Source organism: Muscardinus avellanarius (genome assembly GCF_963383645.1).
Source record: "Muscardinus avellanarius genome assembly, chromosome: X".
Classification (NCBI taxonomy): Eukaryota; Metazoa; Chordata; class Mammalia; order Rodentia; family Gliridae; genus Muscardinus; species Muscardinus avellanarius.
In genome coordinates this window covers 45,068,341-45,092,992 of record NC_137792.1, presented here as the reverse complement: position 1 = coordinate 45,092,992, position 24,652 = coordinate 45,068,341, and the positions used below count along the sequence as shown (strand labels likewise).

The 24,652-nt window shown below is 47.7% G+C and overlaps 1 protein-coding gene across 6 annotated transcripts in view; it reads left to right on the top strand.

The window, feature by feature from the left end:
• Positions 1-3,938: 3,938 nt before the first annotated feature.
• The window catches only part of KDM5C (lysine demethylase 5C), a gene marked incomplete at both ends in the record, with an annotated part of 37,716 nt that continues 17,002 nt past the window's right edge, over positions 3,939-24,652 (top strand). For 4 of the 6 annotated variants that reach the window (XM_080718301.1, XM_080718299.1, XM_080718302.1 and 1 more), the window contains 12 exons: positions 3,939-4,088; positions 7,769-7,846; positions 10,108-10,230; positions 10,487-10,657; positions 11,377-11,511; positions 12,607-12,730; positions 12,829-13,010; positions 14,220-14,378; positions 18,741-18,860; positions 18,980-19,138; positions 21,843-22,024; positions 22,123-22,285. In XM_080718301.1, the coding sequence (XP_080574427.1) occupies positions 3,939-4,088; positions 7,769-7,846; positions 10,108-10,230; positions 10,487-10,657; positions 11,377-11,511; positions 12,607-12,730; positions 12,829-13,010; positions 14,220-14,378; positions 18,741-18,860; positions 18,980-19,138; positions 21,843-22,024; positions 22,123-22,285 (1,746 nt within the window). The remainder of the gene's footprint in view (positions 4,089-7,768; positions 7,847-10,107; positions 10,231-10,486; positions 10,658-11,376; positions 11,512-12,606; positions 12,731-12,828; positions 13,011-14,219; positions 14,379-18,740; positions 18,861-18,979; positions 19,139-21,842; positions 22,025-22,122; positions 22,286-24,652) is intronic. The other 2 variants (XM_080718300.1, XM_080718298.1) reach the window with 1 other exon arrangement.

Sequence of the window (24,652 nt, the reverse complement as noted above, 5' to 3'; positions counted from 1 at the left end):
GTGTGGGGATCCTCTTCTCCGATCCTGTCTAAAGGGAGTTCTATGAGTTTCCTGGATCTATGTATCAACTTCTTGCTCTATGTTTGGAAAATTTTCTGCTATTACTTCCTTGAAGAGATTGTTGATCCCTTTGGTTTCACTTTCTTTTCCCTCCTCTATTCCAATTATTCTTAGGTTAGCTCTCTTAAAATGGGCCCATATTTTTTCAATATCAGATTCCTGCTGTCGGATATTTTTTCCTAGATTAGAAACTATGCGTTCATTTTTGGAATGATCATCTTCTAAGAGCGAGATTCTGTTCTCCATGTGGTCTAATCGGTTGTTTGTGCTTTGAATTGAGGCCTTTACTTCATTAATTGCATCCTTTATCTCTTTTTGGCTCTCTCTGAGTTCTTTTCGAAGCACCTCTATTATTTCTACAGTTATTTTCCTGATTTGATTTTCTAGAAATCTCTGATTTTCTGTTTTATCGGGTTCTGATGTTGTGGGGTTGTGGGCATTCATTGCTCCAGTGTTATTCCTCTTTCCCATGATTTCAGAAGTTTGTGCCTTCTCTGGGTTCTTCCCTTGGGTCACTATGACTTCACTTAAGGTGTTCTCGATCTCGAGTCTGTAGTATCTCAGACCCCACTACTCCTTTACTGGGTTGTATCACAGTGTCTCCGGCCCAGAGAGTCGATAGAGGCTGCTTTAGACTGTGGGGGGTGCCAGGTTGCACGTTCTCCTATGGTGTGGTATCTCTGCCACCGCCCCTCCCCGACTGGGTCAAGTCCCAGGGAGTACAGTACTGGGATTTCTCCTTTGTGGCCCGCAATTTGACTCACTGTTCTTGAGTACGCAGATGTAGCTGTACTGGATTCGGTGAATTCTCTGCTGCTGCCGCCGGTGGCAATATGGTGCCGCTGCTACGCCCTCGGCCGTGAGGCTGGCGTATTTCTTCTTGGTTTTGACTTCCACTCTGAATCCCTGCAGTGTGTGCTGAGCTCAGCCACTGGGAGCTTTAGATGTTCCTTCGCCGAGAAATCCCGCCTGGCTGTTCCGCAGCGGCTCACCTAGGCTTGCTGTAGCTGTCCGGTGAAGTCGCCGCTGCCGCCGGCAGTATGGCGCTGCTGCCGCGGTCTCGGGTGTGAGGCCGGTGTATCTCCTCTGTGGCTCTGAGCTCTGTTCTCAGTCTGCTTTCTCTCTGGAGCCTGGTGATTTTTTTTGTTTCTCTGGTGATGGTGTTTTCTGGCTATGAAAGGCGCTGATTTTGTGGTAATGGAGATTAGTTGTTAGCGGGGCTCTTAAGCGCCGCTTTTCTCGGTCGCCATCTTCCCGGAAGTGGATCGTAGGTTTTAAGGCAACCTCAGTGATTTAGAGAGATCCTGTTTCAAATAAAAAGTAAAATAATAGGGCTAAGGGTGTAGCCTGGAGGTAGAATGCCCCTGGATTCTATCCTCAGTATCAAAATAAAATAGGAACGGAAGCGTATCTTGGAGGTTAGAAGGCCTGTGGGTTCAATCTCCAGTACCTAATAATATTATAAGTATATATTATTTTCAGTCAATATATACCAAATCTGCTCAAAACTAAAAGCTCATTCGTTTTTCTTTTGTTTACTCAACATTTCTTACGTACCATTCCACGTGCTAAGGATGCATAGTCACAAGATCCCTGTTCTTATGGAGTTCATTCTGGTGGGGGAACTCAAGCACTTAAACAGGATGTGCAGAAATATTCAAATATGTGTTCAAATATGTGCACAGTGGGTGTTCAAACTATTTCCTGTAGGCTTCTACCTGGTGAATAATATAGATTATCCTCAAATCTGGCAGATGCCTGATATATATGGACAAAATACTGGCTTGATATTTATTCAAAGTAATTGCAGTGAAGCCTGGCATTGTGGTACATGCCTATAACCCCAGTACTTGGGAGGCTGAGACAGTAGGATCACAGGTTCAAGGCCAGCCGCATCAATTTAGTGAAACCCTCAGTAACCTAGCATGATACTGTTTCAAGGGTCTAGAGTTTATTTATTTATTTTTGGTGGTACTGGGGTGGAACCCAGAGGCTTTCTACCTCTGGGCTATACTCCCAGCCCTATTTTATACTTTATTTGGAAACAGGGTCTCACTAAGTTGTTGAGAGCCTCACTAAGTAGCTGAGGCTGGCTTCGAACCTCAGCAACTAGCTAGACCCTCAGCAACTTAGTGAGACTCTCTTTCAAAATAAAAAACATCCTCCTGTCTCAGCCTCCCAAGCACAAGGATTACAAGTGTGTGCCACCACGCCCGGCTAGCAAGATCCTGTTTCAAAATAAAAAATTAAAAAGAGCTGGGGCTGCCGGGGGTGGTGGTGGCACACGCTTGTAATCCCAGCATTTAGGAGGCTGAGACACAAGGCTCGCAGTTCTCAGACAGCCTCAGCTACTTATGCCTTTTGCAACTCAGTGAGACCCTGTTTCAAAATAAAAAATAAACATTAGGGCTGGGTTCTCGCGCTTGGGAGGCTGAGACAGGAGGATCACGCAGGTTCAAAGCCAGCCTCAGCTGGCTTAAGAGACCCTGCTTCCAAATAAAATATAAAATGGGTCTGGTGCAGCCCGGGGGGGTAGAAGCCCCTGGGTTCCATCACACACACACACACACACACACACACACACACACACACACACACACACACACACAGAGGCTGGGAGTGTAGCTTAGAGGTAGAATGTCCCTGCGTTCAATCCCCAGTACAACAACAAACACAGGGAACGTATTCTGAAATTTCTCCAGGGACATGCAATATATTGTTGCTAAACATCCAATAGTTATTTAGCGTTACGCTCGTTTTGTAGGAGTCCGTACTACAAAATGAGTGCAAAGTTAAAGGGCATACAGAACATTTGAAAGCATTCATTAAAATGCTGATTGTCAATGACTCTTTGGGGTTTACGAATGGAAACCCCATCTCTGAGAGGATTCTACATAACCTTGGACAAAAATAATTATTTCTTTCCTCTATTTGAGACCCAAGATTCTAAAAATTCATATTCCCTGGAGGAAGGAGCGGCTTCCTGCTTTCCTTTTTTCAAAGCGCAGGAGGTGTCAGGGCCTAGAACTGGGCGCCTAGTAGGCTTTGCCCCACCTGCCGGCTAGCAGAAGGGATCGGTGAAATTAGGTTCCCAAAGCCGTTTTTCATGGTCCACACAAAAGATAAGCGATATAGGGCAGAGAATACTGGGGTGGGGCTGGCGACCTGGTTGAGATGTGCCGGGTGATGGTGTAAGGGGGAGGGGGGTGCGAGTTTGGGGCCCACCACCCACCAACGCTTGCTCCTCTTCCGGTCTGCCTCCACAATGCGCATGCGCACCGCTGGCCTTTAAACGTGCACCGCCGGGTCCATCCGGAAAAAGGATCCGGTAACAAATTACAGCCTTGCTCTTCCGCCGCTGAGGCGGACTATTTTCTCTCAGTCGGGGAGGTACTTTTGAGTAATCTCTTCCAAATAGGGAAGCCATGGCATCTTATTTAGCTCAATTCCCGCGGGATGAAGGCGACCTAGGGCTTAGCCTGGCGAAAAGTAAACGAAGCTCGGAGGGGTACCCCGCGGAGGGATCCGGTTTGTTGTGGTGAGGGGAGGGGGAGACGCTGACAAACCAAGATGGCGGCGGCGGCGCTGAAGGCCGCGGCGGCTGGGAGGTAACTGTGGTGGCGAAGGCTGCGGTAGTAGGGAGGCAGCGGCCGAGTTTGGAAGGAACGGAGCAGGACGAAGAGAGAGTAGCAGCAGCGTTAGCCTGAGACTCTCGGGGCGCAGAAGCCACACGCCCCCCTGGGCCCTCGGCGGGCGGCGGCCGCCCCGCTTAGGGCCTGGTCTCCGAGCGGTGCCTCGGTTTCACATAGCGGCGGCGCCATGAGACCTTAAGGGTGGTCCGAGCCCTCCCGATCCCTGGCCCAGTCCTCGGGCCCACGATGGAGCCCGGGTCTGACGACTTCCTACCGCCGCCGGAGTGCCCGGTGTTCGAGCCTAGCTGGGCCGAGTTCCGAGATCCTCTTGGTTACATCGCGAAAATCAGGCCCATCGCCGAGAAGTCGGGCATTTGCAAGATCCGCCCACCCGCGGTAAGGATCCGGGCTGGTGGTTGCCGGCGGCGTGGCCGGGCATGGAGGAAGTCTGGGGTACTAGAGTAGCCGGCGGGGAAGTCTGGGGCGGAGGGCAGCTAGAGGTGTGGGGTGAAGGGTGGCTGGGGCCGTGGTGGACGCGGTGCTAGTCGGAGAAAGGCTGCTGGGGCCAGGGGTTTCTCTCGTTGGGCGCACAAGTGACCTGGGGTCCAAGACTCACCCCCACCCCGCTTTCCGTATCGGTTCTAGAGAGGGATGCCTAGTGGGCGGGAAAGAGTTCACAGAGAAGCACCTCGAATTAGTGTTACTCGGGTCCACCCAGTTCAAGGCTGCACTAAATAAGGCTTCTCTTTCATCTAATGTCATCACTTCCCTTAAGGCACGCACCATGGTGTATGTAGTGGAAAGATCACAGCTCCGAAGGGAGACAGACCTGAGTTCAAAACTCCCTTTGAAGCTTAGCAGCTGCGTGACCTTGGGCAAGTCGTGTAATCTCTGAGCCTGTGAATTGGGTCCCGGGAATGGTTATTTCTAGGCTTGAATTAAACTAGGTAGCGTCTATGCGCAGTAGGCACTAGGTAAGTGGTAATTACTGTGACTGTGAAGGCGTCTGATGTGGTCATTGATTTGCTCCAGTGTGCTTTGACTCATATTTACTCACACCCTGCCAGGCCAATTCATCCCTGATAATATCCTGTCCTGGTGGACCAGTCAGGAAATCAGTCTCACAGTGAATCTCTCTTTCTGGATCCCCTGAGGTGGGCTCAGGGAATTGCCCCCACTCTCCTAGTTGAATGTTCTAGTTCTGTTAGGGTTTGCACTGCATCTCACCCCCTTGCAGGCAAGATTTGCTCTCCGATGGAGAGACCTGTCAGCTTGGTCACAGTGGGGTGTGACTCCTCAGATTCTGTTCTGCTCTGGCCCAAGATGTAGGAGGTCCTAGAGGATAGGGAATTCTTGGGCTCCCAGAAAACAGAATAAAGCTATAGTAGCCTGCCCTCTTCGGAATACTTGATTCTCAGATGTCAACAACTGAGGCCATCGCTTTCCTCCTAGGCCTGGCTAGGCCAGAAGTCCCCTAAGGGCTAGGACAGGCTGCTTCCTTGCCAACACGAAGGAGAAGCGATGGTATATGTTGTTCGATATCCACTTGGGATTCTAAGGGCAGGCGTTGAGTTTGGCTGGAACATGGTGTTTTGAGTGGATGTCCGGTGGTGGGGTGTTTCATTCCCACCTGAGGAGGGCACCACAGGTCTCCTTATCCAACTTGGAACTTTTGGAACCCAGCCACAGATCTAGGCTGGTTTCAGATGGATCCTCTGGGAGGTGTTGGGTAAGCTGATTTCCTTGTTGGAGCCTGGCCACAGATCGCTGAGGTATCTTTGTCCATGGTGAGGGAGTGGCGATGGGTAGTGAGAGGTCAGGAAGACCAGCAGAAGGCCGAGGCTGGGCGCCCTTAATGGGGTACTCCCTGAAGCTTTTGGGCAGGCCTGCGGGAAAGAGGCATTATCTGATGTAAAGGGTAGTTGAGGCTTCAATTTCCTTTTTCTACCTTGGACTTACCTGGGCCTGAGAAGAGTTACACACCCCTGACATGTGCGTGTGCCTGTGCGTGTGTGGGCGCCAGGGAACTGTCCTTTGTTAGGCTTCTTTCTTCTACCCCGCCCCCCACAGCATGATCCCCTCCAGTCCCAGAGACTGGTTGTTTGGAGCTTGTTTTGTTTTGCTTTGTTTTGGGTTTTATTTTCTTCTAGGGCTGCTCCTAGGCTGCTTTTAGGCAGCTGGCTTTCCTCTGGGTCCATGGTGGAAAACCATATGGGTGGGTGCCTGGCAGTTGGAAGTTTGCTTGAGGAAGAATGCCTTGGGATCTGAATTGCTGGGCAGGTGACTGCTGTACTTGGGTAGATGGGTGGGAGGACACTGCTGGTACCCTGGAATAGACCCAGGGGAGCTCAGAAGGCTTTTGCTTCTTGCATCAGGTAGCCAACCCCTTTGACACTTCCTCTTAATTGTAGCACTGTATTGAGTATTGGCACACAGTGGTGTGGGCCCAAAGGCAGGAAGTTTGCTGGACCTTCTGCAGCTATCTGTTGCACCCACAGCTCCTGCTGTAGGATTCCAGTGCTGTGGTTTCCTGGCAGGTGCTTAATAATGCACTGAATCTTGATTCTCCAGGACAGTAGGGTGCCTGGAGTTTGGGTTTGAGCACCTTTCCACCTGGGTTATGCATTGAAGGGAGTGCCCTACTCTGATGGGAAGCAAGAGTGTACCAGGAGCTTAAATGGGCCTGAGCCATACCATTATAGCCCATATTCTCACACCCTGCTTCCCTGAGCCCCAGATGTTTTCTGCCAGCTTCTGCTGGAGGCTGGGGGTGGAGGGGAGGAAGAAGTGTGTGTTCTCCAGCCCCTTTTCTAAACATGTGGGTGCAGAAGAGGTCAGCACTTTTTTTGTTTACTCTTTCCCCTCCCCTCCTTCCATATGTATGTATATGTATGAACATTGGTAGCTTGCTGTGGTGCACAGAACCTTGGACTGGTGATCAGAAGACGTGTTGGTTGCATCACTAATTCAGTGTGTGATTTTGGGGAAATCACATTATTTTCTCTTGGCCTCACTTTCCCCATTTGTTAAGTGAGGGTATCATTCTAGGTTATTCTGTTTTTGTTTTTTATTTTTTTCCTTGCCACCCCAACTAGAACCAGGGCCCTGGGCAGGAGAGGACTGTCTAGGAAGTAGGAGGTTATTAGAGAGGGGATTCTTCACAGCTACCCTTTGGACAGCACAGAACAAACTCCAAACTTGGCAAGGCAGAGTCTCCCCCTCTTTTATTATATATATCTGACTTCCAGGTTCCCAAATCCTCCCATTCTTTGTCACCACAGTCAGTCATCCTAGCACTTATCCCCCCTGGCTTCCTCCTCCCTGCCTCCTCCTGTACCAGGCAGGTGGATGAGAGAGGACCCATGGGAAGCCTTCCAGATTGGGTGAGCGATGCAGATTCCTGCTCCCTATTCCTTGGAATTCCCTGCAGTGCCTGTCCCAGGCCCTTTGGAATGACAGAACAGACATTTAAGGCCCAAAACTTTAGACCCTGCCAGAATCAGAGCTGAGTTACCCTGCTTGTGTATTGGGTGATAGAGTTAGCCTTAGATGTCAAGTCTTAATGATGACTCCTTCATTTGAAAACTAGTTTAATTTTCCCTCTTGGTTTTGTAAGGAAGCCGGAGCAAGAGAACAAGTTCAGAAAACTAAGGTGTCATCCTTAGTAAGTAGTGCAGCTAGAACATGAACCTAGGTCTTCTGGTTCCAGATCTTGTGTGCTTTCTAGTATCCTCTAGGCTGTGTATCCTGTAGTACATGCCTAGGGGACATCATGTGGGTGTGAGGAGGGCTTGGGGTCATCTATTTTCTTGGGCTCCCTCTCTCTCTTTCTTGAAATTCTGGCATTGTAGTGTTGAAAGGGACTTAAGAGATTTCCCAGGGCATGCAAGGGGATCATGGATGTAGACTTGAGGGGCTGCTAGGTCCCATTGTGAGTTCTTGGGGAGGGGATAGGGCAGGTGGATTGGGTGTTTGCTAGGTAAATAGGTCTGTTGGTGGCTAGAAGTCTGGGAACAGATGAAAGGAGTCTTGCACTGTGCTGGAATAACGCAAAATCCTTTATCCTTTCTTCTCAGGACTGGCAGCCACCCTTTGCTGTAGAAGTGGACAACTTCAGGTTTACCCCCAGAATCCAGAGGCTGAATGAGCTAGAGGTGAGAAGACCAGCAGTGGTTGGTGGGGTGGGAGGATGGGAGGATGGTTACCTGAGCTCTGATCCCACTCCCTTCATTCCTTGTCTGCCTAAAGTACTTTATCATCAGTGCTAGAGCTCTGCATGTAAGCAGGAGCAGGGCCATTTAGCATTGCTGATGTGGTGGCCCAAAGGCTGGGGATGTCCCTTTCCCATAAAAGTTTACTGTTTCTGAAGCTCCCTTGTCAACTCCTACCCTACCTGAGTCAACAGAAGGGAAAATGTGGGGCTGGCTAGGACCCTTTCTTCCTTGGCTTCTAGTGTCTACTTCATCCATAGCCCTGTGCTTTCTTTCTTCCATGGTGCTTGCTATAATGAAGGGAGCAAGCACAGGGAACTATATAATGGAACACCACGCAGACTTCTCTGGTTAGAGGTTAGAATGGTTAGAGGTTTGGGCAGGGGTCAGGCAGGTAGGCTTTTCTCACTCCCTTTGTGTCTGTCCAGGCCCTTTTGTGTGGCCGTCAGGGTTCTCCACTGGTTTGAGGGGGTTTGAGGATACTCTGGGTAGTGAGAGTAGGTGCCCTGCGACCAGTTGTAGGTGAGGTCCTGGAGTTTTCTTGGAAGATGTGAGTTAGACATATGCTCAACCTTCCCCCATTATTAAGTATCCACAAGCCTTTCTAGATGTCCTAGGGGTGACTGGGCCTAAACTGAATATCCATAACCTAAAAGCTTACCTTGTTTTCGAGACCAATATTCTTAGCACATTTTGGGGGAAGGTGATACCGAGATTGAACCCAGGAGCATTTCTACCTCTGAGCCACATGCCTAGTCCTTTTTATTATCTTTTATTTGGAAACAGGATCTTGCTAGGTTGCTTAGAGTCTCGCTATGTTGTTGAGCTGGCTTCAAACCTGCAATCCTCCTGTCTCAGACTCCCAAGTACTGGGATTAAAGGTCTGTACCACCACATCTGGCTCAGATAATTTTTTCATGTTTGTAGTGCGTGTATATCAGAGGGACATCCTGTCTTTTGTATTGTAGAATATTTATTAATATCCTTGGCTTCTACCCCTTTGATGCCAGTAGTACCCTGCCCCAGTCATGACAACCAAAACTAACTTCAGATACTGCAAAATTGCCTCCCATTGAGGAGAACTATTGTCCTCAACCTAATCGAGGTGCTGGTCTGGTGAGGGCCAAGTCATCCCTTGTAGGAGGTGCAAATTCCTTAGAGAAATAGATCTGACTGGGTCTGTGTGGTGCACCTAGGGTCAGGTGTTGCCCAGCATGGGACAAAGGCAGATCTTTTAGAGACTGAGAGGGGGAGCAGGGATGAGGCCAAGGTCATAAAGCTGAGGGTTCCACTGAGGGAGTGATGTCCTAGCCCTAGAAAGGTCTTTGCGGTCTATGAGCTTTAGATCATATATCACAAACAGACCTTAAATTTTTTCGACTCTGAAATAGAAGTCTTTGCTCCCTCTATTGGGACCAGGGCAAGGTAATGTGTTATGACGACTAATTCTCCGTAGAACCAGGCCCTCTGACTCGAGTGAGTAGGTTATAGATTCAGGGCCTTTGGGAGTTCTTGGGGCACTGAGTTAAGGCGAGCAGGGTATATGCCCTGTTGCTAGGATCTTTGAGTCAGCTCAGGTCTTGATTGGCCAGGTGCCAGTGCTGTTTCGGTGTCTCTCAGTTCTTTAGGCCATTCTGCCTATTACCTACATCCTCTCCCGCAGGCCATCCTGGAACCAGTTCCATGGTATATAAGGGGAGGTGAATGTGCTTCTTTGAAGCCCTCATTCTCTGAAACTTGCGTAGAGCTCAGATACAGTTCTGAAGTTTCCAGAGGCCTACCTTGATCTTCATTAAGTCCACCCTGTGCAGTAAGTGGATCAGGCAGTTTCAGAGAGTGGAATTGAATTGCTCCAAGCCATACATTCAATCAGTAGCAGAGGGAAAGCTAAAACAGCTCATTTGCTCCCTGTGTGGCTTACCTCTTCTGAGTGAGCCTTCATGTCCTCATGTACCAGAGGTAGTACACAGCCCTGTTGGGGATACCGGGCGAGAATGTATGCAGAGCTTAGCTGTTGTGACCCGCTTTTTGGGGGATGAGGGAGAGGTAGAACTAAGCATTGCCTGGAGCCTGGGATCCAGTTCACTGGGAGAAGCCCTGGGGAGTGAGTGCAGGCTCCTCTGTTCCTTTTCTCCTCCCTTAAGCTTGGGCCATAGGCAGGCTGGGGAGGAGTGGCCAAGCCCCTACGAACCATTTCTTCTCAGGCACAGACGAGAGTGAAACTGAACTACTTGGACCAGATTGCCAAATTCTGGGAAATCCAGGGTTCTTCCTTAAAGATTCCCAATGTAGAGCGGCGGATCTTAGACCTCTACAGCCTCAGCAAAGTAAGAACAGATTTCTCCTCAACTGTTCCCCACCCTTAACTCAGTAGCCTTGCTGCTCTGGGCCCCCTTGGTTTGGATAGTGGGTCTGTAGTCTGCGGTGGAATCTAGCAGTACACAGGCTGTCATCAGAGCCTCTTGGCATCTCTTGCTGCAATTTGAGGCTGGGAGAAGGGGGTGGTCCCTACCAAATGAGGGGCTAGAATTGTCCCCATTGCCCTTACAGCACATTCAGTCCCTTTCTGCTTGACCTTTTCAGATTGTGGTGGAGGAAGGCGGTTATGAAGCCATTTGCAAGGACCGCCGGTGGGCCCGGGTGGCCCAGCGCCTCAACTATCCACCAGGCAAAAACATCGGTTCCCTACTACGTTCTCACTATGAACGCATCGTTTATCCTTATGAGATGTACCAGTCTGGAGCCAACCTCGTGGTAAGGAGGCTGGGTCCAGGAGGGTAGAGCAAGGCCTTACCCCCAGACATGGATTGTCACCCTTGTTCTTGATAGAACTGTTCCTGTGGACTGCAGACCTGGGAGCTAGACCTTAACTTTCCTAAGGGTGCTTTTCTGTTTCCCGCACTACCCAGGGTTAGAGGTCCTGCAGTTACCTGTAGGCAGCCTGCTATTACAGGACAAGATCTTAACTGACAAGAATTCAGAGGAGGGAGGGCTTTTTGGATTACAGAGGTTCAAGAAGAGATGGAGTGTGAGTCATCACGAGAGATGGTTGAGCAGGGGATTGTTGGAAGAAGGGAGGACATGAGCAATGACAGAAGCATTTTCAAAGTGTCAAGTGGCAATGCTAAAGATCAGTTAAGCCAATCATGTGGTGCATACCTGTAATTCCAGTATGTGGGAGACTGAGACAGGAGGATTGCAGGTTCAAAACCAGCCTCAGCAAGATCCTTAGCAACTTAGCAAGGCCCTGTTTCCAAATAAAAGAGGGCTGGGGGTATAGCTTGGAGGTAGAATGCCCCTGAGTTCAATACCTAGTACCAAGAAAAAGGTAAAGACAGTTGAACAGGAGCTATTTGTGTAGGTCAGGGCAGTGGACCACAACTTTGGTAGCCATTGAATGAGGGTGGAGGGCAGTTGTTGCTCTTGGGAGTTGAAGTCCTCTGCCCTAACCCCTACCCTTCACCTCTCCTCAGCAGTGTAACACACGCCCATTTGATAATGAAGAGAAGGACAAGGAATACAAACCGCACAGCATCCCCCTTCGACAGTCTGTGCAGCCCTCCAAATTCAACAGCTATGGCCGGCGGGCCAAGAGACTGCAGCCCGACGTGAGTACTTGTCTTCGCTTACTTTGAGTTGCTTTGGGGTAAAGAGAGTCTCTTCATTCGGCAAAGCTCTGAAGCATGTATTCCTCTCTGGTTTTCTCTGCTCAGCTGAGCTGCCAGCTACATCTTGATCTGCTTGTGCAATGCCTTTTGTATATCCGCCCTTCTTCCATATCTTGTTCCTTTCCTGACTCATCCTGCTAATAGAGGTGGAAGTCTGCTTTTTCCTTATACCTACCTTCGGGCAGAAGCTTATGTGCCAGGCATTCCTCTCGGTACTAGGGATAGAGCAGCGAACAAGATAGGCCCTGTTCCTGGGCTCACTAAAGCATGTAATTTAGTAGACTGTAATAGTCACTGCCACTTATTGGTAATGCCAGTGTTTAATATGTGTTATCACTGGGCATGGTGGCACACGCTTGCAATCCCAGCATTTGGAAGGCTGAGACAGGAGGATCCAGGTTCTCGGACAGCCTCAGCTACTTAGGCCCTTTGCAATTCAGTGAGACCCTGTTTCAAAATAAAGAAGAAAAAAATAAGCCGGGCATGGTGGTGCACTCCTATAATCCCCGCGCGCTTGGGAGGTGGAGACAGGAGGATCACACAGGTTCGAAGCCAGCCTTGCTGGCTTAAGAGACCCTGTTTCCAAATAAAATATACAATAGGTCTGGGAGTGTAGCCCGGAGGTAGAAGGATTCCATCCCCAGTACCAGCAAATAAAAATAAAAATAGGGCTGGGGATATGGCTTGGAGGTAGAATGCTCCTGGGTTTCATCCCCAGTACTGCAAAAAAAAAAAAAAAAAAAAAAAATTATATGTTATCCCTAGACCCTCCTGATCACTCTAAGGTGGGGTTTAATGTTATTTTATAGTTGGGAAAACGGGTCCTATCTTTAATTCCTTTCCAAGAGAGGGTCGTGGAGGGAGCTCACTTATCCCCAGTCTCCAAAAGGTACCTCTAAATTTTTGCCCTAGCCCATCTTGTGCCTGAATCCCTGGCATGAGCTTGGGATGGTATGTTAGTCTGAGCTATTCTTTTAGGATAGGGCAATCAGCCCCAGACAACAGTCTTGATTCGTTTCCATCTTTTCCTCCTAGCCGGAACCCACAGAGGAGGACATTGAAAAGAATCCAGAGCTGAAGAAGCTACAGATCTATGGGGCAGGCCCCAAGATGATGGGCCTGGGTCTCATGGCCAAGGATAAGACTCTACGGAAGAAAGGTGAGGCCTAACAGGCTGGAGGTGGCCTCGCTGGGGAAGAAGAGGAAGGGGCCTGAGTGTCTCAGACCTATGTTTAGAGCCACTTTTCTCTCTTCTAGATAAGGAAGGTCCTGAGTGTCCCCCCACTGTGGTGGTGAAGGAGGAGCCAGGCGGGGACATGAAGGTGGAGTCAACCTCACCCAAGGCTTTCCTGGAAAGCAAGGAGGAGCTGAGTCACAGCCCAGAGCCCTGCACCAAGATGACCATGAGGCTGCGGAGGAACCACAGCAATGCCCAGTTTGTAAGGACCTGGCCCTGACTTTCTAACACTCTGCCTCGTGTCCCTTCAATGAGCATTTTCCCAGCATGCCACTGGACCGGGTGGCATTAAGCAGAGCAATGGGCCTGGTGGGCCCTACCCTCAGGTAGCTCACTTAACTGGAGAAGTGAGGCTAACTTCCTTGGGGAACAAAGAACAAGGAAGGGTGATCAAGTGCTGTCTACGTGAAGTGCTGGAAGGGTCCAGAGAAGGAGACTTACTCTCCATTGCTTTAGGACGAGCTCCTCATTACCTTGCATACTTCAGTTCCTGCTGAGCTCTAGCCTCATTCCCCAGCAGTGTCTGCCCCTCTTCTCTGTATAGCCGCACTGAAAAGTAGGCACACCCCCCCACCCCGAGAAGTCCTGCACACCTTTATTCATTCCCGCATCTTGTGCACATGCTGTTTCTGCTGCCTGTAGGAGTTTCCCCCTGTGCTCTGCACCACCACCAAGCTTCAGCTCGCCTCTAGGTTTCAGCCAGTTTCCTAAGTTGCCTTTTCATTGAAGGCTTTCCTCAAGGCCCTCCTTACCGACCGCTGACTTAAGTGCTTCTTCTAGGCTCTCACAGTTCCCTTTATGGACCACTACTGGCAGTTTTTAATTGGGGGGTGGTGGTAATAGAGGTTGAATATAGTGGTATCTACCTCTAAGCTACACCACCAGCCATGTTTTTAAATTTTGAAACAGGGTCTCACGAAGTTGCTGAGGGTCTTGCTAAATTGTCAAGGCTGGGCTTGAACCTCTGATTCTACTGTCTCCACCTCCAAAGGACTGGGATTATAGCCATGTGCCACCACACCCTGCTGGCAGCTTTAATTGTATTCAAGACGTGTGTCTTGAGCATTATATGCCCTTGCAGACAGATACCAAGCCTTACCTTTGTACCATAGAGTCTAGTGCAGTACTGAGCTTAGGTTCAGTGTTTATTCGATGAGTAAAAATCAGAAGAATCAAGAGTGAATAATAAAGGCTGTTCTCACTGCTGCTTTTTTGGGGAGATGGTACACGTATGCAGTTGAGCTCCTGGTCTCGCATGAGTAGCCTGTGCAGGGCCACCCGTGATCTAGTGGGAAAGCAGAGCGGGCGTTCAGTGGAGAGTCCTCCTTGGTAGAGTACTGTGCGAGGGGCCTGGTGTTTGAAGGCTGGGCAGGGGCCCTGTGGATGAACTTTGCTTCCCTTTCTGTGGCAGATCGAGTCATACGTATGCCGGATGTGCTCTAGAGGGGATGAGGATGACAAGCTCCTGCTGTGTGATGGCTGCGATGACAACTATCACATCTTCTGCCTGCTGCCTCCGCTGCCTGAGATCCCGAAAGGCGTCTGGAGGTGCCCAAAGTGTGTCATGGCGGTAAGGCCTCCCCGTCCCCAGTCCTCCTTTAGCTCAGCCAGTCTTGTGTTTTGGGTCTCTGGAGTGGAGCTAGGCTGGGCAGAGCTTTGGGAGAAAGGGAAAGAGGAAACCCAGCCTTTGCTTCTGTTCTTGGGGCGCTCCCGGACCACCTGTGGGGAGTTAAGTTTTATAAATAGATAACTGTGTGTGGTGAGATATGAGCAGGTGCTAAATTGGGTATTAGAAACTCCTAGGTGTAGCGTTGAGGGAAATGACTAAGGGTTAAGTAATAGGGGAGGCGTCAGGAATAAGCTCTGAAGAACAGGAATGAAATTTTAATTTTGTGTGTGCGTGGTACTGAGGATTGAACCCACGGGCATTCTACCTCTGAGCTACACCCCCAGCCTAGTTTATTTTTTATTTTGAAACAGGGTCTTGTTAGGTTGATGAGAATCTTACTACTTGCTGATGCCGTTCTTAAGCCTGTGATCCTCCTGTCTCAGCCTCCCAATTTCTGAGATTGCAGTCATGTGCCACCATGCCTGACATATTTCCAAGATTTTTTATTCTGATGTTGTTTTTTTCCCCCCTATGTACTGAGGATTGAACTCAGGGGCATTCTATCTTCAAACTACACCCCCAGCCCTATTTTGTTCTTTATTTTGAAATAGGGTCTCATTAAGTTGCTGAAGATGGCCATGAACCTGTGATCCTCCTGTCTCAGCCTCCCATGTACTGGGATTATAAATGTGTGCCAAAGCCGGGCCTGGTGACACACGCTTGTAATCCCAGTACTTGGGAGGCTGAGACAGGAGGATCACGCAGGTTCGAAGCCAGCCTCAGCTACTTAGTGAGGCTCTCAGCAACTTAGTGAGACCCTGTTTCAAAATAAAGAATAAAATATAGGGCTGGGGGTGTCACTCGGAGGTAGAATGCCCCTGGGTTCCATCTCCATTACCACAAAAAACATACATATATAAGTGTGTGCCACCACGTCTGGTTTTGTTTTCTTTTGTTTTGTTTCTTAAGAAAATAGATATTGGGAGGCTGAGACAGGAGGATTATAGGCTTGGGACCAGCAGCCTGTGGTAACTTATCAAGACGTTGCTTCAAAATAAAAAATAAAAAGGGAGCCGGGCGTGGTGGCGCACGCTTGTAATCCCCGCGCTTGGGAGGCGGAGACAGGAGGATCGCGCAAGTTCGAAGCCAGCCGCGCGCACTGGCTTAGGAGGCCCTGTTTCCAAGTAAAAATGTAAAAATAGGTCTGGGAGTGTAGCCCGGAGGTAGAAGGGCTTCCAGGAACCCCAGTACCACCAAAAAAAAAAAAAAAAAAAATATATATATATATATATATATATATATATACACATACATATATATATATATGGACTGCATTGTAGCTCAGAGGTAAAATGTTCTTGGAGAGTCAACCCCCATTACCATACACACACACAAAAGATATATTACCTATTGCCACTAAAAATAACCACTATTAATAGTCTGGTATATTTGCTTCTCATCTTTTTTGTGGTGGTAGGTATTGAACCCAAGGGCATTCTACCTCCGAGTTCCACCCCCAGTCAGATTTTTTATTCTTTATTTTTTAAACAGTCTCACTAAGTTTCGGTGGGCCTCACTAAGTAGCCGAGGCTGTCCGAGAACCATGATCCTACTGTCTCAGCTTCCCAAGTACTGGGATTACGAGCATGCGCCACCATGCGTAGCTTTGCTTCTCATCTTTTTTTGTTCCTTGTATGTAGCTGTATTTAACAAGTTTGGAATCTTGGTATATATTTTCATTAGTTCATAATTTTTTTTGTACTAAACTGATTCAAGAGCCAAGAGTGGTGGCACATGCCTGTAATGCCAGTACTTGGGAGGCTGAGACAGGAGGATCGTGGGTTAGAGGTCACCCTTAGCAACTTAGTGTTTCAAAATAAAAAGTAGAGCCGGGCACTGTGGTGCATGCCTCTTAATTCCAGTACTTCAAAGGCTAAGACAAAAGGATTGTGGATTTGAGGCCAGCCTTAGCAACTTAGTGAGGTCCTGTTTCCAAACAAAAAATAAAAAGGGGACTGGGGGTGTAGCTTGGAGGTAGAACACCTTTGGATTCAATCCCTAGTACCAAAATAAATAAAAGGGCTAGGGGTCAGGTATCTCAGAAGTAAAATGTGCCCGGGTTCAATCCCAAATGCCATACATACAAGAAAAAGTTAATCAAGGTATGAATTTTTCTCATCATATGGGTATAATGTTTATTTAGCTCTTTGCCTAGCATTTAGGTTGCAGGCTTCAACTAGAAGCCTAAGTGGCCAGGCATTCCAGACTAGGGGAGACAGTTAGTAGGAGCAGAGTATCCGGGCAGAGTGTGCCAGGGTGGGTAGCGACAGTAAGGAGAGCAGCCGAAGCAGCAGTGACGGCCAGGCACCTGGGAAGTCTGGAAGGTCTGTTTCACCAGCTGCCTGCTTTCATGCAAGTTCCTCGTGCATATCTTCTGCGTTGCCCTCTGGGTTTCTGGAGAGCAGACACCATTGGTCTCGCCGTATCTTAGGGACTCAACTGTGGAGTAGAGGCTGGGTGCACATGTGCACAGTGGCCTTGGTGCTGGTGGGAAAGTTGGGATACCAGCCGTGTCGTGGATGGGACCCCATCAGCACTAATTGGCTCTTTTTTTGTGTGTGGTACTGGGGATTGAGCCCTGGGGCATTCTACCTCCGAGCTACACCCCCTACCCTATTTTTCATTCTTTATTTGGAAACAGGGTCTCACTAAGTTGCGGAGGGCCTCACTAAGTAGCTGAGGCTGGCTGCGAACCTGCGATCCTCCCATCTCAGCTTCTCAAGTACTGGGATTACAAGTGTGCACCACCACTCCCAGCTCTTGGTTCTCTAAGTGGTTATGAGCCAGTCCAAATTGATACTTATTTTTTAGAAATGAGCAAGGTGTGTGTCTGACTCTGGGGTACATGCAGTTCTCATCTAAAATAGCAAACATAGCTACAAGTGAGCTAGACTTTATCTTGTCTTCTGAGAGTCTAAAGAACAGAAATAGTGTAGGGTTTGATGCTGTAGAAGCTGTTGCCTTCATTTGCCATCCAGTAAGGTATTAGAATATTCAATGACTTTTCCCCAGGTCTATAGCTCCAATTTGGGCATTAAAAAAAAAAAAAAAAAAAAGCTGGGCGTGGTGGGGCACGCTTGTAATCCCATTACCTAGGAGGCTGAGACAGGAGTAGTATGTTTGTGGCCAGCCTTAGCAGCTTAGGGAGGCCCTCTGTAACTTAGTGAGACTCAGTTTCAAAGTCAAGTAGGACTAGGTTTGTAGCTTGGAGGTAGAATGCCCTTGGGTTTACTCTAGTAACATTCACTCACACACACACACACACACACACACACACACACACACACACACACCTTCCTTAAGCTTCTTTATGTCCATTTATCAGAGAACAAATGGTGGCAGAAGCTCATGGAATAGCAGTTGAAGTCAGAGCTCAGGGTTTAGTCAGCCTTAAAGCAAGAAAAGTGCATGGTGTATAGTGAACAGAGTGCAATTATTTTTCTTTTTTCGTACTGAGGATTGAAACCAGGTGTGTCTACCTCTGAGCTGCACCCAGCACTTTTTACTTTATTATTTATTTATTTACTTACTTTATTTTATTTGTGTGTGTGTGTGTGTGGTACTGATAATTGAACCCAGGGACATTGTATCTCTGAGCTACACCCCTAGCCTTTTTTTTAGTTCTTTATTTTGAAATAGGGTCTTACAAAGTTGCAGAGGGCCTCGCCAAGTAGCCAAGACTGGCAGTGAACCAGTGATCCTCCTGTCTTAGCCTCCCAAGTGCTGGGATTATAAACGTGCGCCACCACACGCAGCTGGTTTTGGTTTTTGTTACTCTTTTCTTGTGGGTTCTTGCTTTGTTGCCCAGGCTGGTCTCAAATGCAAAGCCTTAAGCGATGCTCCTGCCTCAGCCTCTTGAGTAGCTGGTGCTACAGGCAGGTATCACTGAGCCCAGCTTGAAGTTGGGTTTTGAAGACTCAGTGAGAGAAATGGGGTAGGAGCTGCGGTTGTAGCTCAGTGGTAAGGGCCTGCTCAGTATGGGTGAGGCCCTGAGTTCGATCCTCAACACCACAAAAAAAGAACAGAAAGAACGAAAAGAAGAAAGGGAAAGTGAGAGAGGCCATGCCAGTAAGAAGGAGCCATGTGAGCAGAAGCCTAGTGGAAGTTGGTGGGTCTAGAAAGATGACAGAAGCACAGAGCTGTGAGGACTGCCTCAGAGGCCTCGAGTGGACCTAGGGTGCCCCATCACGTTCCACTGCCACCTGCCCGGAGTCTCCATCTCTTTGCCTCCCTCTTGGTAACTTGTTCTCCTTTGGCTTCCAGGAGTGTAAGCGACCCCCTGAAGCCTTTGGCTTTGAGCAGGCCACCCGGGAATACACCCTGCAGAGCTTTGGCGAGATGGCTGACTCCTTTAAAGCTGACTACTTCAACATGCCTGTGCATGTAGGTGATGGAGGGCTGGGGCTAGAGTCAGAGATGTGGTACCACTGGTCTCAACGTACCTGGATCAATGGCGCCAGGTGAAGATGGGCCACAGTCATCCGCTACCCCTCTGTCCCCAGATGGTGCCCACAGAGCTCGTAGAGAAGGAATTCTGGCGGCTAGTGAATAGCATTGAGGAGGACGTGACTGTGGAGTACGGGGCTGACATCCATTCCAAAGAATTCGGCAGCGGTTTCCCTGTCAGTGACAGCAAGCGGCACCTGACCCCTGAGGAGGAGGTGAGTGGACGGGGTTCTGGTGGTTATGTGTGCGCTTAGACAAGGCATTTAGTAGTTGAAAGACTCTGCCCCTGTAAGCTGGGATGATTATGCCTGCCATACGCAGTTGCTGTGAGATGTAGATGCGATAATGCACGGAAGGAATGCAGCCTCTTACCTGACCCAAGCAGACATGAGATGGCTTCTTTTACCTCTCCAAGCCTATTTCTCTTTATCTGTAAAAAATAAATGGAGGTCATACCTATCTTGCAAATGTTACAAGAGTTAGGTGAAAACGTTGTGTGAAATCACTTGTAAAGAACCGACTGTGGTGGCACACCCTTGTTATCCCAGTATGTGGGAGACTGAAACAGGAGGATTGCAGGTTCGCTGCCAGCCTTAGCTACTTAGTGAGACACTCTGCAACTTAGTGAGACCCTGTTTCAAAATAAAAGAATAATGGGGCTGGTGGTGTACCTCTGTAGCTTGGAGGTAGAATGCCCCTAGATTCAATCCCCAGTACCACAAAAACAAAACAAAAGACCTGTCCTGTCAGGAGTGTTTCAATCAGGCCTGCAATCCCAGTGCTTGGGAAGCTGAGATAGGAGGATCCCAGGTTCAAGGCTAGCCTCAGCAACTTAATGAGATCCTGCCCCCGCCCCCAAACAAAAGCCCTCATTTCTGGCTCTTTGAAACGTACAGTACTTAATTGTTGTCTGTAGTAACCCTGCTATGCAATAATAGCACATCAGAACTTCAAACTATAACCTACTAGGATACTTCTTTCAGCAATCTTTTCCTGTCCTTTCCCTCTTTACTCTCCCTGGCTTCTTGGAACTATTCTTTTCTCAGCTTCTATAAGTAAGAATGTGCACTACTTGTCTTTCTGTACCTGACTGATTTCACTTAACAATGTCCAGTTTCATTTATGTCACTGCCAGTGACAAGATTTCATCCTTTTTTGTGGTCTAATAGTATTCCATTGTGTATATGTTGATTGATAGACACTTGTGTTGGTTTCCATTTCTTGGATGTTATGAATAGTGCTGTTCTAAATGTGGGAGTGTAGATGTCTCTCATACTAATTTCCTTTGTTTTGGATATATACCCAGTAGTAGTAGTTCTCTTTTGATTTTTTTTTTTTTTTTTTTTTTGCGGTACTAGAGATGGAACCCAGGGGCATTCTGCCTCCGAGCTACACCCCCAGCCCTATTTTTTTATTCTTTATTTTGAAACAGGGTCTCACTGAGTTGCAAAGGGCCTCACTAAGTAGTAGCTGAGGCTGTCCATGAACCACGATCCTCCTGTCTCAGCCTGCCAGATGCTGGGATTGCAAGCAAGCGCCACCATGTCTGGCCTCTTTTTAATTTTTTGAAAAAATTTATTGGTATAATATGATTATATATCAGTGAGATTCATATATGCACTCAACATCTCTCAGTGTAGTTTTCTCCTAATCCCATCCCACTACCCCTCTCTTCCCTTCCTATACGTGCTAGTGACATTGCCAGTGATACATACCTTCATATGTGGACATAATATTTGGTCTGTTTCTTCCTCGAGCCTCCTTTTGAGTAACCTTCATACTATTTTCCAACATGGCTGTACTGATTTACATTCTTATCAACAGTGTGCAGGGCTTCCCTTTTCTTCATATCCTTGCTAGCACTTACCTTTTTTTGCATGTGTGCTGCTGGGGGTTGAACCCAGGGCCTCATGTATGATATGAGCTACATGCCTGTATATATTTTTTAATTTTTTATTTATTTTTTGTGGTACTGGGAATTCAGCTCAGGGGCATTCTATCTCTGAGCTACATCCCCAGCCTTATTGTTTTATTTTGAAACAGTGTCTTGCTAATTTTTTTTTTTTTTAATGGGTCTGGGGATGGAACCCAGGGGCATTTGACCTCCAAGTTACACCCCCTGCCCTATTTTTTTTTATTCTTTTTTTGGTGGTACTTGGGTTCCTGGAAGCCCTTCTACCTCTGGGCTATACTCCCAGACCTATTTTTATATCTTTATTTGGAAACAGGGTCTCTTAAGCCAGCGAGGCTGGCTTCACACCTGTGCGATCTACCTGTTTCCACCTCCCAAGCTCAGGGATTACAAGCGTGCGCCACCACACCTGGCTTGGGTCTTGCTGAATTGCTGGGTTGGCTGTGAATTTTTGATCCTCCCGTCACTGCTTTTCAAGTACTAGAATTACAGGTGTGTACCACCACCCCTGGCTTTTGATTTATATTTTTGGACAATAGCCATTCTTACTTAGGTGATGTGATAGCTCATTGTGATTTTGATTCACATTTCCCATATGATTAGTGATACTGAGGATTTTTTTCATACACCTGTTGGCCATTTGTATGTTCTCTTTTGAGAAATGTCTATTTCTCATTTTTTAATCATGTTATCTTCTCTGATACTATTGAAGTTTTTGAGTTTTATTTATTCTTTATCCCTTGTCAGACTTAGTTTGAAACTATTTACTCCCATTCTATTTTATCTCATTCTCTTGTTTCTTTTGCTGTGCAGAAACTTTTCAGTTTGCTATAAACCCATCTGTTTACTTTTGTTCTTGTTTACTATGCTTTAGGGTCTCTCAGGGGAAGGAGAGGAGAAAATTTACATGTTTTAGATGTGATCCCCAAATTACGGTTTCCTAGGCTAAAGCAGATAACTTGACCTAATGTAGTGCTCATCTCCTGTACAAACACCTGACCCGACAGGAGTATGCCACGAGTGGTTGGAACCTGAATGTGATGCCAGTGTTGGAGCAGTCTGTGCTTTGCCACATCAATGCAGATATATCCGGCATGAAGGTGCCCTGGCTCTACGTGGGCATGGTCTTCTCAGCCTTTTGCTGGCATATCGAGGACCACTGGAGCTACTCCATCAACTACCTCCACTGGTGAGTGGGGCCCTGGGGAGCGGGGGTGGCAGTCAGGATGGGCTCCCAGTGTCGCCCCAGCCGTGACCACTCTACGCACCTACTTTCCACCTGAGCAGGGGTGAACCGAAGACCTGGTACGGGGTGCCCTCACTTGCAGCAGAACATTTGGAGGAAGTGATGAAGAAGCTGACACCTGAGCTCTTCGATAGTCAGCCTGACCTCCTGCACCAACTTGTCACCCTCATGAATCCCAATACCCTCATGTCCCATGGCGTTCCGGTGAGTGCTCAGGAAACCTAAAGGAAGAGACAATGAGTCAGTTGTGACCTTTGTGACGGTGGCAGTGGTGGTCTTCATCTGGAATTCACCTCTGTCCTTTTTGCATCCTGTTTGATCTTGATTGGGCTGCTCTCATAGAGACCAGGATAGTAATGGTTGCATGCACATGGGGTCGTGAGCCTTTTAGGCCTTGTGTTTGAGGGTAGTGCCCTAGGGATGGCTTGTCACATTCACAATTCAGCTAGTGGAAGAGGAAATGGAGGAAGGGCAAGGCTAGAACTTTCCCATACTCTTAAAAGGGCACACATCATTTCACTTTATCTCCTGTTAGAACTTGGTCACGTGGTGCATCTAGCTGCAAGGAGAACTGGGAAATGGGATTGATCCTTTCTCTGGATGGACATGTACCACATATGAATTGGATGTTGTGAAAGAAGATACTATGTGGGGATAACTAGCTTTCTCTGCCTTGTTTTCTATATGTTAGCCCTTTTTTGCAGCAATGGGTATGTCTTTTTTGTGTATGTATATGGTACTGGAGATTAATCCCAGGGATGTTCTACTCCCAAGCTATACCTTCAGCTTTTAAAAATTTTTTTGTTTTGAAACACAGTCTCACTAGGCTGCCGAAAGTCTCACTGAGTTGCTGAGGCTGTTCTTAAACCTGCAATCCTCTCATTTCAGTCTCCCAAGTACTGGGATTATAGGCATGCACCACCACACCTGGCTGAGTCTTTTTACTTACTTAACAGGTCAAAAGTTAAAACCAGAATCCTGGTCTATCTCTTCTGTGTATTTCTTTCTCACCCTAGAAGATGTTTTGCTGTGTATACAACCCTACTTACCTGTGAGAGACGTTATATTCCTGGGGACAGGAATTAGTACATTTTCCATCTCTGCTTTCAGTCTTATTTTGCAATAGGCTTTCTCCCTGCTCCCGCTCTTGACAATACTGCTACTTACTCTAATGCATGGGACATGGTAGTAGCTGGACTGTAGCTCAGAAGTACAATGCCCTGCCCGTGGGTTCAATCCTCAGAACCACCAAAAAAATCAAAACACTTGATCACGGACCTAAACATGTGCTTTTTGCATTTTCCTCTTCACGGCTCACCAGCTTCTCTGGCCAGCTGCTACATCACCACTCTGCCCTTCGTCTGCCCACCTGTCTTCTAGGCAGTTCCCAGCCTCTCCAGGCCCTCTGGACTCGGCAGTACCTCCCCAGTCCAAGGCATCTGTCACTTCATGTTCGCATATTGGCAGGCTGCATTTTAGCCAGCTGGAGCTCCCTTCAGAGCTATCTTTAGCTTCCCGCTCTCCCTGCCTTCCCCTTTGGTGGGAGAAGGCCATTTCTTTTTATAGATATCTAGTGTAAGTGTTATTCTCATTTAAAGGAAAAAAAAAAAAAAACTGGCCTCCTTTCCAAAACATGGAATATAGAGATCAGCCATACTCTCTCATACTCCCTCTGTCCTTAACTTTTTTTTGAGTGGTACTGGGTTGGAACCCAGGGGCTTTCTACCTCTGGTGTATACTCCCAGACCTATTTTCTATTTTATTGGAAATGCGCTGGGATTAGAAGCGTATGCCACCATGCCCGGCTAGAATGATTTTTAACTCATTTTTTTAACAGCTTTATTTAATGTGGCAGAGTTGCGCTACTGTCATCACCGTCCAGTTTTAGAACATTTCTGTCACCCCAGAAGGATTCCTCTTTCCCATTTGCAGTCACTTTGAATTCCAGCTCCTAAGACTAGGCAGCTGTCTGTCTGTTTCTGTCTCTTTCCAACTAGTTTATATAAATAAAATAGCAGGTGGGCTCTGAACCTTGTAGGTTTCCAAGGATCATGTATGTTGCAGCTATTAGGGCATTATTTCTTTTATGGCCTAATAATTCAGATCACCAGTTGATGAACATTTGTTTTTATTTCTTGGCTATATGCATTCATCATTTACAATAGCTAAAGAATGTGAGAAGAACGTTTGTGTGCGCACACGTGGTACTAGAGATTGAACACAGGAGCATTCTTTTTTTGTGTGTGTGTGGTACTGTGGGTGGAACCCAGGGGCATTCTACCGCTGAGCGACATCCCCAGCCCTATTTTTTATTCTTTATTTTGAAACAGGGTCTCACTGAGTTGCAAAGGGCCTCACTAAGTAGCTGAGCCTGTCTGCGAGCTGCCATCCTCCTATCTCAGCCTCCTACTAGGATTTTTAAAATTTATTTATTTTGCAGTACTAGACATTTAACCCAGGGCCATTCTAACTCCGAGCTACATTCTCAGGCCCATTTTTTCATTTTTTCTTCTTCTTTTTTTTTTTTTTTTGCTAGTACTGGGATGGAACCCAGGGGAATTCTACCTCTGC